The sequence below is a fragment of the Vidua macroura genome, chromosome 14 (assembly GCF_024509145.1).
Source record: "Vidua macroura isolate BioBank_ID:100142 chromosome 14, ASM2450914v1, whole genome shotgun sequence".
Classification (NCBI taxonomy): domain Eukaryota; kingdom Metazoa; phylum Chordata; class Aves; order Passeriformes; family Viduidae; genus Vidua; species Vidua macroura.
The window spans coordinates 3,747,129-3,761,137 of record NC_071584.1 but is presented as its reverse complement, the minus strand read 5'-3'; the positions used below and the strand labels follow the sequence as shown (position 1 = coordinate 3,761,137).

Sequence of the window (14,009 nt, the reverse complement as noted above, 5' to 3'; positions counted from 1 at the left end):
CAACATGATGAAAATTTCACTTATTGCTTTTGCCTTTTTAATTGCTTAGGGAAAAAAAAAAACAACCAAGTAACAAGCACATTAGTTAAGCCTGTTCATTTACTGTTTTGTGCCTCAGAGAGTGAGAATGAGACATCCATAATTTTTATGAGAAGATGCTTCCTAAATATTCAGCACTAGGAAAAAAGAAACACCACCGCCACACCATTATTTGCATCATAAATCAAGATCTGACAAGGCCACTTGTTGGACTCGCAGCTTCTTTGTTAAGTGGGAAGCCCGCCCGGGCAGCGCCGCTCACGCTGGTGCTGGCACAGCGGCTGCAGGGACGAGGGGCTTGGCTCTCGGGCCTTCAAGAAAGCTCTTCCCCTCCATAAATTGCCAAGGTGCTGCAGGAGATGGAGCATTGGCACAAAGAAGAACCAGCACTGGGTCCCACTTGAGCACCTGCTGTGGCTGTCCCAGCAGGGAGCAGGGCTGGAGCGTGTGTGACAGCGCTGGGAGCAGCGCCCATGCAGACGGGGGTGACTTGACTGAGCATCTGGTACAGACTTTTCATTCCAGTGCCAGACAGGAGGAACCCACTTCCCATTCCATATGCAGAAACAAGAGAGTTGTAACAAACTTATATGTTTACGGTATTTCTCTGGCTGAATCTATATATATATATATATATATATATAAGAAAAAAAAAAAAAGAAACCCTCTTCCCTAGGTAAATGACATGCATCACCCTTAACCTAGACACTAGAACAGAGGATCTAAATTCAAGACTTTCGCCTCCCCACCCTCTCCAAAAAGTCAAACAAGAACCAACCTAGGTGCATCTAACAGTTGTAAATAGAAAATACTACATAGAGAAATATATTTGAAATTTGTTTCAGTTTCTGGATGGGCACCAGCTGTCCATTGCAATGTTATTGATAGTACACTGTGGTGCTTTGGGTTTCTGGTTTTGTTCTCTTTATGCTCTGTCATCTTTCATTGCAGCTACATTTCAGGGAACATGTATATTTAGTAGCTATTGTAAGTTCTGCATGGCATCACCAAGCTTATTTTTCCTTAAGAAGAAAAGAAGAGTCTGTAGGAGCTTAAAGGCACTATGACGACAGGGACCTGTAGCAGAGAATTAAAAAAAAAAAAAAAAGGTTTTTAAAATTCTAGTTTGAAGCCAAATACTGATATTTTAGTGCTTTTGGGGTTTTAACAGTAAGAGCAAAAAAAGAAAAAAAAAAAAAAAAAAAGAAAAAAAGGATTTTGGTAACCCAGCTGATCCGCACTTGCCAGTTTTATTATTTTGTTTATATTGGACTGTTTGACCCTGTCAAACAAGTGTCAAAGTTGTGTGTATAAAACAAAAAAAAAAAAGTGTTTTAAAAGTGTTGTAAAGACACTGAGCCTTATGAAAATATTTATGGAATTAAATAAAAAGAAGTGAAAAGGCATCTGAAGGCATTTTAAATCATTTTCCTCAGAGCGGGGTCACCCTTCTCCCAAGGCTGAGCATGGGGTGGGGCTCCAGTGACCACCGAGACAGCCGTGTGCCACCAAAACATAGGATTGTCCTGGAAAAATCCCCCTGCCCTTGCTTTGTGCCCTCCCTCTGAAGTGAGTGAATTGATGAGGACAGAATCCCTGGCAGGGGCTGCTCTGAGTGCAGCTCGGATCAAACACGGGTTTCAGTCCTTTCTGTCCCTGCTTTGCCTGGCTCCCAGCCCGCGGGGACAGCCGGACTGTGAACAGCCATCCCAGATGTGCTGTGAGCATCCCAGATGTGCTGTGAGCAGCCCAGATGTGCTGTGAGCATCCCGGATGTGCTGTGAGCAGCCTGGGTGTGCTGTGAGCAGCCCAGATGTGCTGTGAGCAGCCTGGGTGTGCTGTGAGCAGCCCCAGGCGCAGCTCGGAGCCTGTGGAATAGAGCAGGGTGGGATTCCAGGGGAGGGAGCCCGGCCACACCCGGCTCTGCTGCAGAGTTCTGTCCCGGGACAAGGAACGGGGGATTATCCCTGAAAAGCCAGGTGCTCTCTCCAACCCCAGTGGCATTTCCCAGGTAAGGCAGGTGAGCTGTGTATTTCTAGACAGCCTAAAAATGCGATTAGAACCAGGAGAAGGGGGCTGGGAGCGGTGCTTGTCGTACAGGCACAGGGGCCGTGGTGCTGGAAGTAGTCCCAGCCATATTGCTCCTTTTTCAGGGAGGGCTTTCCTCTCGTCCGCCTCTGCCCTGGGCTCCCCGTCGGGTGAGGAGTGACCAGGGTTCTATCACACATCCCGCACAGATGAGGGAACCAGTCAGACAGGGCAGTAGAAACCCACAAACCCCAAGGAACTCTGCTCTGAGAGAATGAGGGAGAGGAGAGAGGCAAAGCCGCCCGAAGGCTCCTGCTTTGAGCAGCTTCAGGAGCAGACTCGCCCAGACCTCAAACATCACAGCTTCACATTTGCCTCCCGCTTCAGCAACGCCCCCAGACGAGCTTTTTTCTCTTGCTTGCCTTGCTTGCAGTGCAGAGGACGCTGGGGCTGTGCTGGGGTCACCTCTCCGAGTGATGCTGTTTCCCTCAGGGTGTACCTGGAGTCCCCGGGCAGCAGGGAACAGCAGGGGCAGCACGCCCAAACTGCGGCTCCGTGTCAAACCTGCCCTTGGAGAGCTCCTCTCCTGCCACACCGCTGGCTGTGCAGGCCAGCAGAGTTCTTGCCAGCATTTTGCACTCCGCGGGTTTGCGGCAGGAGCTGTGGGGAAGGACGGGGAGAGCCGGGAGCGCAGGATCCGCTGGGGATGGGTAGTGCACACAAAGCAGGAACCCAGGCAGCCAGCTCTGGGTGTGCTCTGGGAGCGGGAGCACCACCGAGGCTTCCTCAGCTTCAAACGATCCCCGTCCCTGCCCTGCAGCCTGCTCCCACCCCGGCTTGCTGCTCCCGCAGTGGGAAGAGCCCTCCATGGCCGGGAATGCTGCTGCCGCCTGTAGCTGATGGCCAAATTCTGTCTTTCGTGTGATCTGTTCGATTTCAGCTTTTCCAGCCAGCCAGCATTCAGCTACTCCGAACTTTGCTTGCATAAAACAAAAAGCAAAACCAAAGAAACCCATTCCAAAGCCCCTTCTCTTGCGGGGAGGGTGGGGGTGTGTTCCAGGACGACAGCCCGGGGTGTGCCTGTGCCTCACCTGGAGCACAGGAGGGTTGTGTGGAGCTGGAAACATCCACGGGCAGGGTGGGCTGGCTCCTCTTGGAGTGAGTGATGTGTTTGTGGCATGGCAGGAGTGTTTGGGAAGGGCTCTATGGCAAAGCCAGCTCTGGCTGGTGTTAACAGACCAGCTTTTGCTTTTTAAGGAATGAGACTTTCAGTCTGAGTGATGGTGCAGGGATTACACATCCCAATCCACCCCAAACAATCCATTTTCTTGTTATTCTGGAGCTAAGAAGCAGCACCAGGTTCTGCACTAAGGGCAGCATCCCAAAGCATGAAATGCACCATCTGTGCTGGTTTATAAGGAACAACTGAAATTGCATGTGCTGGGGAGATGAAATGGGAATAAGTGGCATTTTCAGAGTGTTTCCAAGCCCTGTCCACCAAGGGTTCCACAGGCAGCTGCTAAGGAAAGGCAGGAGCTGTTAAACTACAAATATAGTCCCCAAAGCTGCAGGTATAAATTGTAAAACTGTCTTTATTTGTCTGCACCTCCCACCTTTGCTACAGAAAAGAGACAGAAGGTATTTCTGAAATGCTTTTAATGTTCACATCCTTTTTTCTTCCAGCTCTCTCCAGGCAAAATTCAACCTGGTGAAGATTTGCACCTTCTCCTGTCAGAGCCACAGGAGTTTGTCGCCTCTTGGAGGTTTGACAGATCTCTGTGCTCAGCCCTTTCCCCAGGCTGGAAATGGCTCAGAAGTTTTCCCTGTTTCAAGAGCCCCTCAGGGCACATCCCCAAATTTCCTTCCAGCCCCTCCCTGTCCAAAACCAGGGTGGCCTGTGTGTTGTCTGAGGGACATGGAGCACTTTTCTCTTCTCCTGATATCAACAAAATGAGACAGTGAACACTGGGGAGGATTTATTTTCCATTCAGGAGAGCGCGTTAAAGGTGCAACGCTTGCAGGAACACGTGTCTCATACAGAAATCATCAGTGCTGCAAGCAGTGCCTGGTCTGGGGAGTCCTGTCAGATGTGACACTGCTGGCTGTCACAGCTCCCAGCTGGGGGGGGGGGGCTAGGAATAACATTTTGGGGGGAGAGGAGGGGTGAACACAGAGACACACAAAGGGCTGGACACAAAGCTGGGACACACACAGGGCTGGACACAGCTGGGACACACATGGGGATGGACACAGAGCTGGGGTCACACACAGGGATGGACACAGAGCTGGGACACACAGAGCTGGGGACACACAGAGTTGGGACACACAAGACTGGACACAGAGCTAGGACACACACAGAGCTGGACACAGGTCCTGCACAAACAGAGCTCTAGACACACAAAACTCTGCACACACAGAGCTCTGGAAACAAGCAGATCCTGTTCACACACACAGCTCTGCACACACACAGGCCCATAACATACACCTAGAGCCTCTCTGGCCTCATTCCTGTTTCACTGCTGGATGGGAACAGAGGCACATTTTTGCCAGGATCTGGTTTTTCCACAACAAATCCTAGCACTAAATTCACTTATAAATAACCTCTGAGAATCAGCTCCAAGACACTCCGGGCTGCCTTCGTGGCCAGCCCTGGAAGCCAGTGGAGTTAACTTCAGAAGAGAAGTTCCTTTCTCTGCTTTTCATCTGGAGAAGCAATTACAGGATCTATTGGTGTATTTGCTTCTCTTCTTAGCTCACCTTTACAAAAGCTGTACAGCTTTTATTCAGTAAATCCTCAGAGGGTGTGGATGTGCATTCAAACCTCTGCAAGGTCATCGGAAATCAAAAAGCAGCTGGCCCTTGCCCACAGTGCAGTCTGCCCTGGGTGGAAATGGTTTAGGACTTAAGAGGTGCCTCATCCTAAAGACAGCAGTCTTTAAGTCTGGTTTTACAGAGGCTGGGTTGATACCCTGAGCACTGCAGAAATGCAAGGGGAGCAGCAGGTTTGAACAAAGAAGTCATTTACAGGAGTCAGTCACTGCTGCTGTGTCACAAAGTCCTTTGTCACTGCTGTTCCTCCAGCCTGGCCTCCCCAGATGAACGGTCTGGGCAGAGCTCTGCTGAGCTGCACTGCCCAGGCTGGTTTAATATCAATCTGATGCTGCTGACCTGGACATTTGATAGCTTTTCCTTCATCAGTCACTCCTGTGCAGGGAGATTTGAGTCTGAGGAAGGGTAGCACGTCTTGGAGTGGAATTGCTTTCCACACATCTTAGCCATCACACAAGTCCTCTGCTCTCTGTTTGGAAGCTGGATAAGGCAAAGTGCCATTTGCCTTGGTTTAAATCCTCAGCAGCCAAACTGTGCTTTTTCTGTGCCAAAAAAAAGAGCAGCCTGACAGCACCAAAGCTCAGGTGACAGGAAAGTGAGTGCTTTTTACAGAGCCTGGTTTTTACGTGGCCCTAAATCAGCAAAAGGACAAGACAAGCAAATTGCACTGATAGTGCAATTGTCAAAATCTCTGTCACTTGCTGCCTTATCTGTCCTAAACCAGACTGTTTGTATTTTGTGATTTATTTTAGTTGATTTGTGATTTATTTTTTTGGCCTGGATGGAGCCCAGCTCTGCTGTGTCAGTGTCCATGGCCAGTTGCAGAGGGCTCTGGCGTTCCCAGGGGACACTCAGGTGACACAAACGCCTGGGACAGTCCCCAAGAGCCCTCCCACTGCCACGGTGGTTCATTCCCAGGGTGGGGCTGTGTGCACGGGGAACAGGGAGGGTTTTTCCCTGATCCCACCAAGGGGAGCTATCCCCACCTGCCTTAACAAAGCCTTATCCCACAGGCTTTCCCAGGGAATATGTGACCAACACTCTGCTTTCCTCAAAGTTTCACTCCCCCACAGATCCAGGGCAGCACGAGAGGAGTCCCTGGCCAGCCCTGCTGCTGCGGTGGTTTCACGCAATTCAGAGGAAATCCCGAATCTTTGGACCAGGAAAGGAGAATAGGAGCACATACAATAAATACCCGTGACTGCTGGGAGCCCAGAGGGGGCCGTGGCCTCTGGCTCTGCCCCAGCAGGGATTGTTCCCCTTCCCCAAGGACTGAGCAGGCTCCCCACAGCCCCACTGTGCCTGCTCCTGCTGGATCTCCTGCTGGAGGCACCTGCTCTGCTGGGACAGGGGACTGGGACACTCCAGGTTTGTATCCCAGCCCCTCCCTGGCTGCCACAGCGTGGCTGTGGAATTCCTGCTGGGCAGGTGGGGCAGAAGGAAAAGGATGGAGAGAAGGAAGAAATGTTGGCTGGCACGTCCTGCTGGTGTTCCCGTGCTGCCAGGGGGCCTGGCCCTGTTTCTCCTGTCTGGATGCACCATTAAAAGTTTGATTTGCTGCCTGCTTACAGCTGAGTGGTTTCAGCCTCCACAGGGCTCCATTAAAGACATCCCTGGCTGTGTGGGGGTCCCAGGCGGGTTTGTGGAGCAGGAGGGTAACAACACTTCCCTGGCAAAGGGAAAATGGGTGCTTGGATTCTGCCATCCTTGCACCTGGGACATGCTGACTGCTGGTTTCCAGCACAGGGAAACCAGGCTGAGGTGGCAGGAGCTGAGTTCTGTCTTCTCCTGCAGGCTGCAGAAGGAATCAGAGCCCTCTGCTCCCAGAGGCTGCTCCAGCAAAGCCCCCGCTCACCCCAGAGCTCATCCCACTCCCCACACAGAGCTCCTGGGAGTGAGGGGTGGGAGCAGGGTTAGTGGGGGTGGCTGGCCCTTAGGGAATGACCAGTGCCCAAAAATCCAGAGGTAACAGCTGTGAGAGGGAGAGAAAACCTGCTCAGCACTGGGCTTTGTCCTGACTCTGTGATTCTTCTGGCTTTCCATAAAAAGGCACATTGGTGATAGGTAAAAGGGGGTAAAGGCCACACTCCTCCTCCTTGTTTGTGTGCAGCAAACACAAACAAAGGCTGATCCAAACTGCTGTAGAAATGCCAGTTTGAATGTTTCAATTCCACCCCCCCCCACCCCAGTTACAATACCTCTGCCATTCCCAGGAGAGATTCCAAGAGGGCAGCAGGAAAAGGGCACTGCCTTCAGTGCCAGGATTATCCATCCCTGCAGCAAAGCACATCACCCTGCCACATCACTGGGACCTGCCAGGTGTGCAAAGAGTCTGGAATCCAACAGAAATATTGTGCTGGGCTCCCCGTGTGCCAGTGCAAACAGATGGTTCCAATGAATAACTGTGGCTGGGAGGGTTTTATCCTAACCTTGTGGAGGGGATCCTTCAGGTGGAACTGAGCATGGAGAAGCTGCCAGCAAAGCCAACAGCAGCTCTGTACAGCTGTGCTTGGAGCAAGGAGGCTCCAGGCTGAGGGGGCTGGAAGAAGCCTTAGCAGCCAAGGCAGAATTAGTGACATGGGAATGCTTGTCTAGGTAAAATATATGGAATTAAAAAAAAACAAAACTGTTCCTCTTGACTTGTGGCTCATAACGAATTAAAGCTGCTCTGGAAAAGGCCTCATTTCTGTTTGGCTCCAGTGCTGGAGCTGGGGAGGTCTGGGCTGGGCTGGGCTGGGCAAGGCTGAGGTGGCCTCAGGGACATCACTCACTGGGGCCAGCAACAGAGGGCTGAGGGCTCCCAAAACCAGCACTATGGTCACAGGCAGTGTGTGCAGAGACCCCAGTGCCACTGCAGGGGACACCTGGGGACACAGCAGAGGTGAAAGCCCCTTGGTGCCTCGTTCCCACTGGGCTGGGTGTCCCCAAGGGCTGCCCCAAGCTGGGCATTTGTGACAGTACAGCCCCTCTGAGGCATTTCTAGCCACATGGTCCTGCGGGGATGGACACTGAGCTGGCTCCACAGGCTCTCTGCAGCCTTTCCCTAACCCTGGAAAGGCACCCTGGGCGTGCAGGGGCTGGGTCAGCTCTCACCCCTGGGTTCAGGCTTCATCCACAGCTGAACAGCTGAACAGTGGGGCTGGAGCAGGGGGTGCTTTGGTTGGGCTTCTGAGTGCTGAGGAGCTGGGTCAGGGTTTCCTCTTGCTGGGCACCCACAGATTCCCAGTTTTAATCATGGCTGTGTTGGCTACTCCCCGTTTATCCTCACTTCTCCAGAGTCAGTCAGGGTTTTACTCTGGGCTTCCAGGATTTAAGCTCTTCCCAGGAAATAAAGCACCACAAGGGTTTCAGTGCAGCTTTGCTCCTTCAAATCCCACCCTCCCCTAAATGCTCCAGGAAGAACAAGGCTGCCAGGGAAGGAGGGGATCTCAAGTGCACTTTATTGAGCTAAAAATAAGTTTATTCACGGAAAACAAAGTCCATGTGCAACAAAGATGCGAGGGGATGATGGCAAAGAGATGATGGCACAACAAACCAGGAGAAAGTCCCTTTTCCCAGACTTTGTGCTGGAACCACAGGAGGGGTGAGGTTCTGCTGCTGAGAAAGAAAAGGTTGTTGGGAAGCAAGTGTGTTATAAATGATATCCTCAGGAAAGCTGGAGTGCAGCAGACCTCACATTAACAAGGCAGAATTAAAGAGAGGCTCCATCATATGAGCCTTACCCATGGTTCTGCTGGCTTCTTACACAATTAAACTCTGAGCTTGGGGCTGCTCCTGTGGCCTGTTCCTAACCAAAGCTGTCCCACTCTCGCCCTGCGAGGCACAGCTAAAATTAGCTGGGCAAGAATTGCACAACCCAGCCACAAATTAGCAGATCCAGAGCGTGATGCTTGACATTGTCCCAAAGTCCTCAGTTCCAACTGAAAAATAAAGCTGGTCTGGAGACTTGGACTTGGCAGGAGAAGGGAAAGCTCAAAATAGATGTGGCTGCCTGCTCTGGGTACGGAGAGTGCTGGCTGAATGGTTTAATTAGCTCGTGTTAATGAAAAGTAAATTTTGAATACTCTCTCCTCCAGATTTTCATCCTGCCAAATGTTCAGATGATGCTCTTTCAGATGGTTGAACTTCTCCTAAACCCCAAACAGTTGGAAGCTCCACGGTAGCAACAATCCCAAGGTTGAGTGCTTGACATTCCTTCCATCCCCATCAGGGCAGGTTGTTCTCAGGCTGGAAAACCATGGGAACAAACACTCCTTGGTCCAAGGGCCAGGATTGCCTTTTCCTCTGTGCCCAGCTACAAATACCCTTAATGCAGCCCCATGTCAGCCTCAAACTACTTCCTAAAATCAAAGCTGACATGGAGATGACCCAGACTGGTTGGAAAGTTGAAAAATATCCAGCAAAAAATACCTGAGAAGAGCCATGACAGGCAAATTTAGGTTTATTTCAGTGAGGGCAACACCCATTGCCTGGCAGTGCCTGCCCAGCCACCTTTGCTTCCATCAGAAATAAGGGAGGACAAATCCCCTCCCAACTCTTTTTTGCTAAAGCCCATCTTCACTTAAAATGGGAGAAAAAATAAAATGTTTTCTTTCCCAATGAACAATCTGCACTTTTATTTTCCTCTTTCTAGGGGCACCATTTTTATCCTCTGGCTGTGGGTCAGAGGGAGAGCAGGGGAAGAAGGGCTCTTCTCCCCAAGAGCAGCAGAGCCTTTGGCTTAAGAAATCCAGGAAAAGCTGCTGAGAAAGTGATGCCAAACATCACCCATTCCAGGGGAACCTTTGAAACCATTCCCTTTGCCTCATGCATTGCTGGTTTGATTTCTCCTCTGTCCATCTGTTCTCAAAAAAACACCTGGAAAAAGTTCCCCAGGGAAGCATCCACGCCAGAGGAGGATCTGTGCTTGAAATCAATACAAAAAATCAACACCACTGCAAGTGCTTTTGAGAGGAGACAACAACTCCATTTCATTTCTTCGTCCCCATTCTCTCTCTAGCTGTGATCTCTGACAAAACAGTGATGAGGGGGTTTCTGACAATAAAATAAATCCAGGGAGTTGGGCTGCTCCCTGTTCCTGGGTTCTGACTGCCCTCTAAGTGCTTGTTCTTAATGAGGGGAAAAAAAGATTGGCCCTTTTATTCTCCAGAGTGCTGGAAATGCAGAAAATTTGTATTTTTGATGCATGCCAAATTCAGCAGAACAGGGAAGAATTTGATTTTTGCTTTCAGGCAACATTTGCTGTATCACTATTTCCATTTATTTGTGCAAGTGTCTTCCCTACTTCTGCTTCTGCTTTGTACTGGCAGTTCATAAAAAGCAGATAAGAGAAACTGCTTTTAGTGCCTGCAAACTAATTTTGTGAAATCAATTAACACATTAATTAATTCAAGAGTGTTACCATTTTCACATTTCTTCTCCTTGATAATGCCAAACAGTGGAATTGGAGGGTAAAGATTTGCACAGTTTGTTATTGCTGGGAGCTTTGCTAATTATTTTTTCCTGCATTTCTGTCCCAGGAAATGCCATCAAACCATGGTGAGAAGGGAAAGTACCAAGCAGGGTTTAGTCCCCATGTGAAAAACACTTGAGAAAATTCAGGAAAAAGGTATCCCAGAGGGAAATCAATAAACCACAGCCCTTCAGGGCCTTGTTACTCCTAAAATGTGAGAGCAGAGATGGTGCTGGAGAAAGCAGCTGAGGAGCAGGAGGAGAGGAAAGGAAAATATCCCCCAGTACATCATTGCCATGCTGGTGAACCCTCCTCTGGGTCAGTCAGAGGGGAGAAGGGAGAAGGGAGCTCAGCACAGCGAGGGCTGAGGAATTCCTGACCCAAACCCAGCTCTTCCCCCTACTCAGTTTTCTAATGACAAAGCTGCAAGTGAATTGTATTTCCCTTCTCTTCCTACCTGGCTCCACAGCCTCTCTGCAGGTATTTCCCTGTCTGGGGGGGAGCAGGAAGCCAGATTCACACACAAAATTATTTCTTTGTGCTTCTTACAGACCTGGGGGCTTGAGGGTGCTGAGGGAAAAGGGGGATTTGCCTTCCCATATTTTTTATTTTAAATAATTGAATAAAAACTCTTCCAGCACTTAGAGGACAGTTGTTTCCATCCTGATACCCCGATCAAACACACCCAGCAGAGTATCCACAAATGTCACTCCGCTGGAAGGAAGATGCAAAGAATCCAGAGGGAATTCACAGAGCAGCATTATTTTCCTTTCAGTGAACACACACATCATATCCATCACACAGGGAGAGGGATCATCCTCTCCTGGCTTTGAGGGAGACAATTCCAAGCATCAGTGGTCGAGGACAAACACCTTTACAGCAACACCAGCACACCTGTGTCCATCCCAATGTGGAGGATCAGAGCAGGCACAAGCAGAGAAGTGTCTGAATTCCCTCCTCCATCCAGGATTCCCCTTTTGCCAAGTGCCAGGCTCAGAGGGAGCCAGGAGCTGATGTGGGAGAGGTGGGAGGTGGAGCAGAAAAATGTGTGGGGTGAGTGGAGCTCAGTGGTGTTTCATCCCTTCAGCTCTGATTAGGACTCTCCCAGTTTCGGTTGCACTTCTTTGAAGTGGTCTGGGAGCTGGGAATGGGGGAGATGAGACTTCCAGGAGCTGCTTCCTAAAAGATGCTGGCTCGGGAGCATTGCCACAGGGGAATTTGGATTGAAAAATCTGCATGACATAGCTTTCACCCAAAATAACAGGAAGAAAACCAAATTTCCAGCAGGCTCAAAGCAGACCATTGATGCTGCAGCCAGTGAGTCAAGGCCAGATCCTGCCCCTCACTCCTGGGAGGAAAATGGGGCAGGAATTCCTTCCCCCACACAGGCACAGTGGGAGTGGGAGCGGCAATGCAAACCCCAGCAGGGTTTGGGGCCCCCAGCCCTGGCAGGCAGCAGGAGCAGCTGGGAATGTTCCCTTTGGCTGAGCAGGAGCACACGGGCAGCCCCAGCTTTGCCGGGACACCCCCAAAAAGGAAATCTCATGTTGGAGCTCAGAATAATTCAGTTAAATATTTAACAAATATCCATTAGAGGACGGCTGTGCTGGGAAGGGCCACAAATGACCACAAAGGCTCCAGGTGCACCAGGCACCACTCTCTGAAGAGATAAAAAGGTGCAGGGGATTCTCTGGGAGGACGTTGCAGGGTCAGCTCTGTGAGTTTTTCATTTTTTCTCTTTTTTTTTGCCTTTGTCTCTCAGAGGCTCCTATGTTGGGTGTCAGCCCAGTTCCCACAAGGGGAACAAGGGCAGATCACACACCCAAAATTACTGCCCAGAGAAGAAATTTAAGCTCCAATCCAGAGTCCTCCAAACAAGATGAACACTTTGATCTCACCTTTGGAGAGGTTTAATTTCTCTTTCTAACCCCAAACCAACAACCTGGTTTTGCAGCTTTCACTACAGACACCTCAAATCTTGCTTTTTAGCAGGTGAAATCTGCCTTTGGGGGAGGAGGGCTCTGCCTCCACAGCCCAGATTCCACAGGCTGCTGTTCCAGAATTTCCTCCCAGTTGCCTGTAGGATGCCACATGTCTTGTCCAGGTTCTCAGTCCTAAACCAGCACTGCTCCAGGGCTGCTCCTTCCCAGCTTTTGCTATCTCCCAGTCCCTCAGGCTCATTAAGGGCTGAATTAGACTGTCCATGGCCCTAATTAATCCTTCAGCTCTCTGGGAAGCAGCCAGGGCTTTTTTAACCAGTGCTCCTTCCCCGTGGCATCCACTCCCTGCTGTGGTGTGCAATCTGCAAGGGCTTGGAAAGAAAGCGAGACAGGCACCTCTCCCCTGCTGCTCTTAATTGTTGTTAATTGCAATGGCCAGCACTGGGAGTGCCCAGAGGTGAGGGGACACTGCAGGACATGGAGATGCAGCCTGGACATGGCTTGGGAGGCTGTTTTCCCAAAGAACACAGGGAGGATTTAGGTACAACCACCACCTGTGGGGATTTCTGAAGGGCAGGAAAGCTCCACACCAGGGCAGAGCCATGGGTAAGACGTGGAGGAGTAAGATCAGGAACATTCCATGCTGAGATCTCTCAGGGATGCACAGGGTGGGATTTTTGGGGTGTTTGTGCAGTGTTGGATTAAGCCCTTTTCTGACCCAGAGATGGGGCAACTGAGAGGAGGTTTAAAAACTTTTATTTCATTTTCAGTCTCGTGTGAAGAGTTAGACAATACAGATGTTATAATTCATGCCATCACAATAAAGCCAACTATTTCCTAATTACAATGCACTGTAAGTGTTTCTTGGCCTATCAGTTTTTGCCACACCATGCTGTAAATTGCTTAAAAGCAAAAATCTAAAATTAACCCTTGTGGGTCCTACTACAATGCATCTTTCACAGTTCTATTTCTCCAAAGTATCTAGTTTTATTTACAAGGCCATCCTTTCTGCCCTGAATTATAAAATAATGTGTGTGTTCAATTTCCATCTGTCAGAGATGGGGCAGTTCTCTGCCGTTCACTGGGCAGTTTTCTTTATCTCTCCCACAGCCAATCCTCCCTCCAGGAGATCTCTTCTCTTCATGGGTCATTAATTATTAATTATCTTCTGTTCATGGCCAGTGAGTGTCCCTGCATGGCTGAGAAAATTCCATCATCCCAATGGGAGAGGCTCTGCCCAGGGGAGGAGCCAAGCATTCCTACCTGGATACAATCTGAGATTTTGGGACACCACAGCAGCCTTTGCCCACTGCATTCCCAGAGGAGCAGCTTTCTTCCCCACTGCATTCCCAGAGGGAGCCCAGGCCCATCTCCAGCAGCCCGGGAGCTTCAGAGGAAAACTCCAGCCTTGTCCAGGATCCCTGCTCCAGCAGAAGCACAGCTGGCACTGCAGGAGGGCTGAGCCCCCATGGAATGGGACTGCTGCCAACACCCTCACCCACAGGCTGCCAGGTCTGTTCTCACTCTGGCAGTGGTGTTTGTACCATTGCATTTGTATTTTTTAGTTTTCCTAGTAAAGAACTGTTATTCCTACTTCCATATCTTTGCCTGAGAGCCCCTTAATTTCAAATTTATAATAATTCAGAGGGAGGGATTTACATTTTCCATTTCAAGGGAAGCTCTTGCCTTCCTTGGCAGAACCTGTCTTTTCAAGCCAAGAC

At 50.0% G+C, this 14,009-nt stretch overlaps 1 protein-coding gene across 2 annotated transcripts in view; it reads left to right on the top strand.

Annotated features, from left to right (window-relative positions):
- ARHGEF9 (Cdc42 guanine nucleotide exchange factor 9) overlaps window positions 1-1,439 on the top strand; it is a 191,727-nt gene extending 190,288 nt beyond the window's left edge. For both annotated transcript variants that reach the window (XM_053989980.1, XM_053989979.1), the window contains one exon: window positions 119-1,439. In XM_053989980.1, coding sequence (XP_053845955.1) covers window positions 119-180 — 62 coding nt within the window. In that variant the 3' untranslated portion in view covers window positions 181-1,439. The remainder of the gene's footprint in view (window positions 1-118) is intronic.
- Window positions 1,440-14,009: the final 12,570 nt, after the last annotated feature.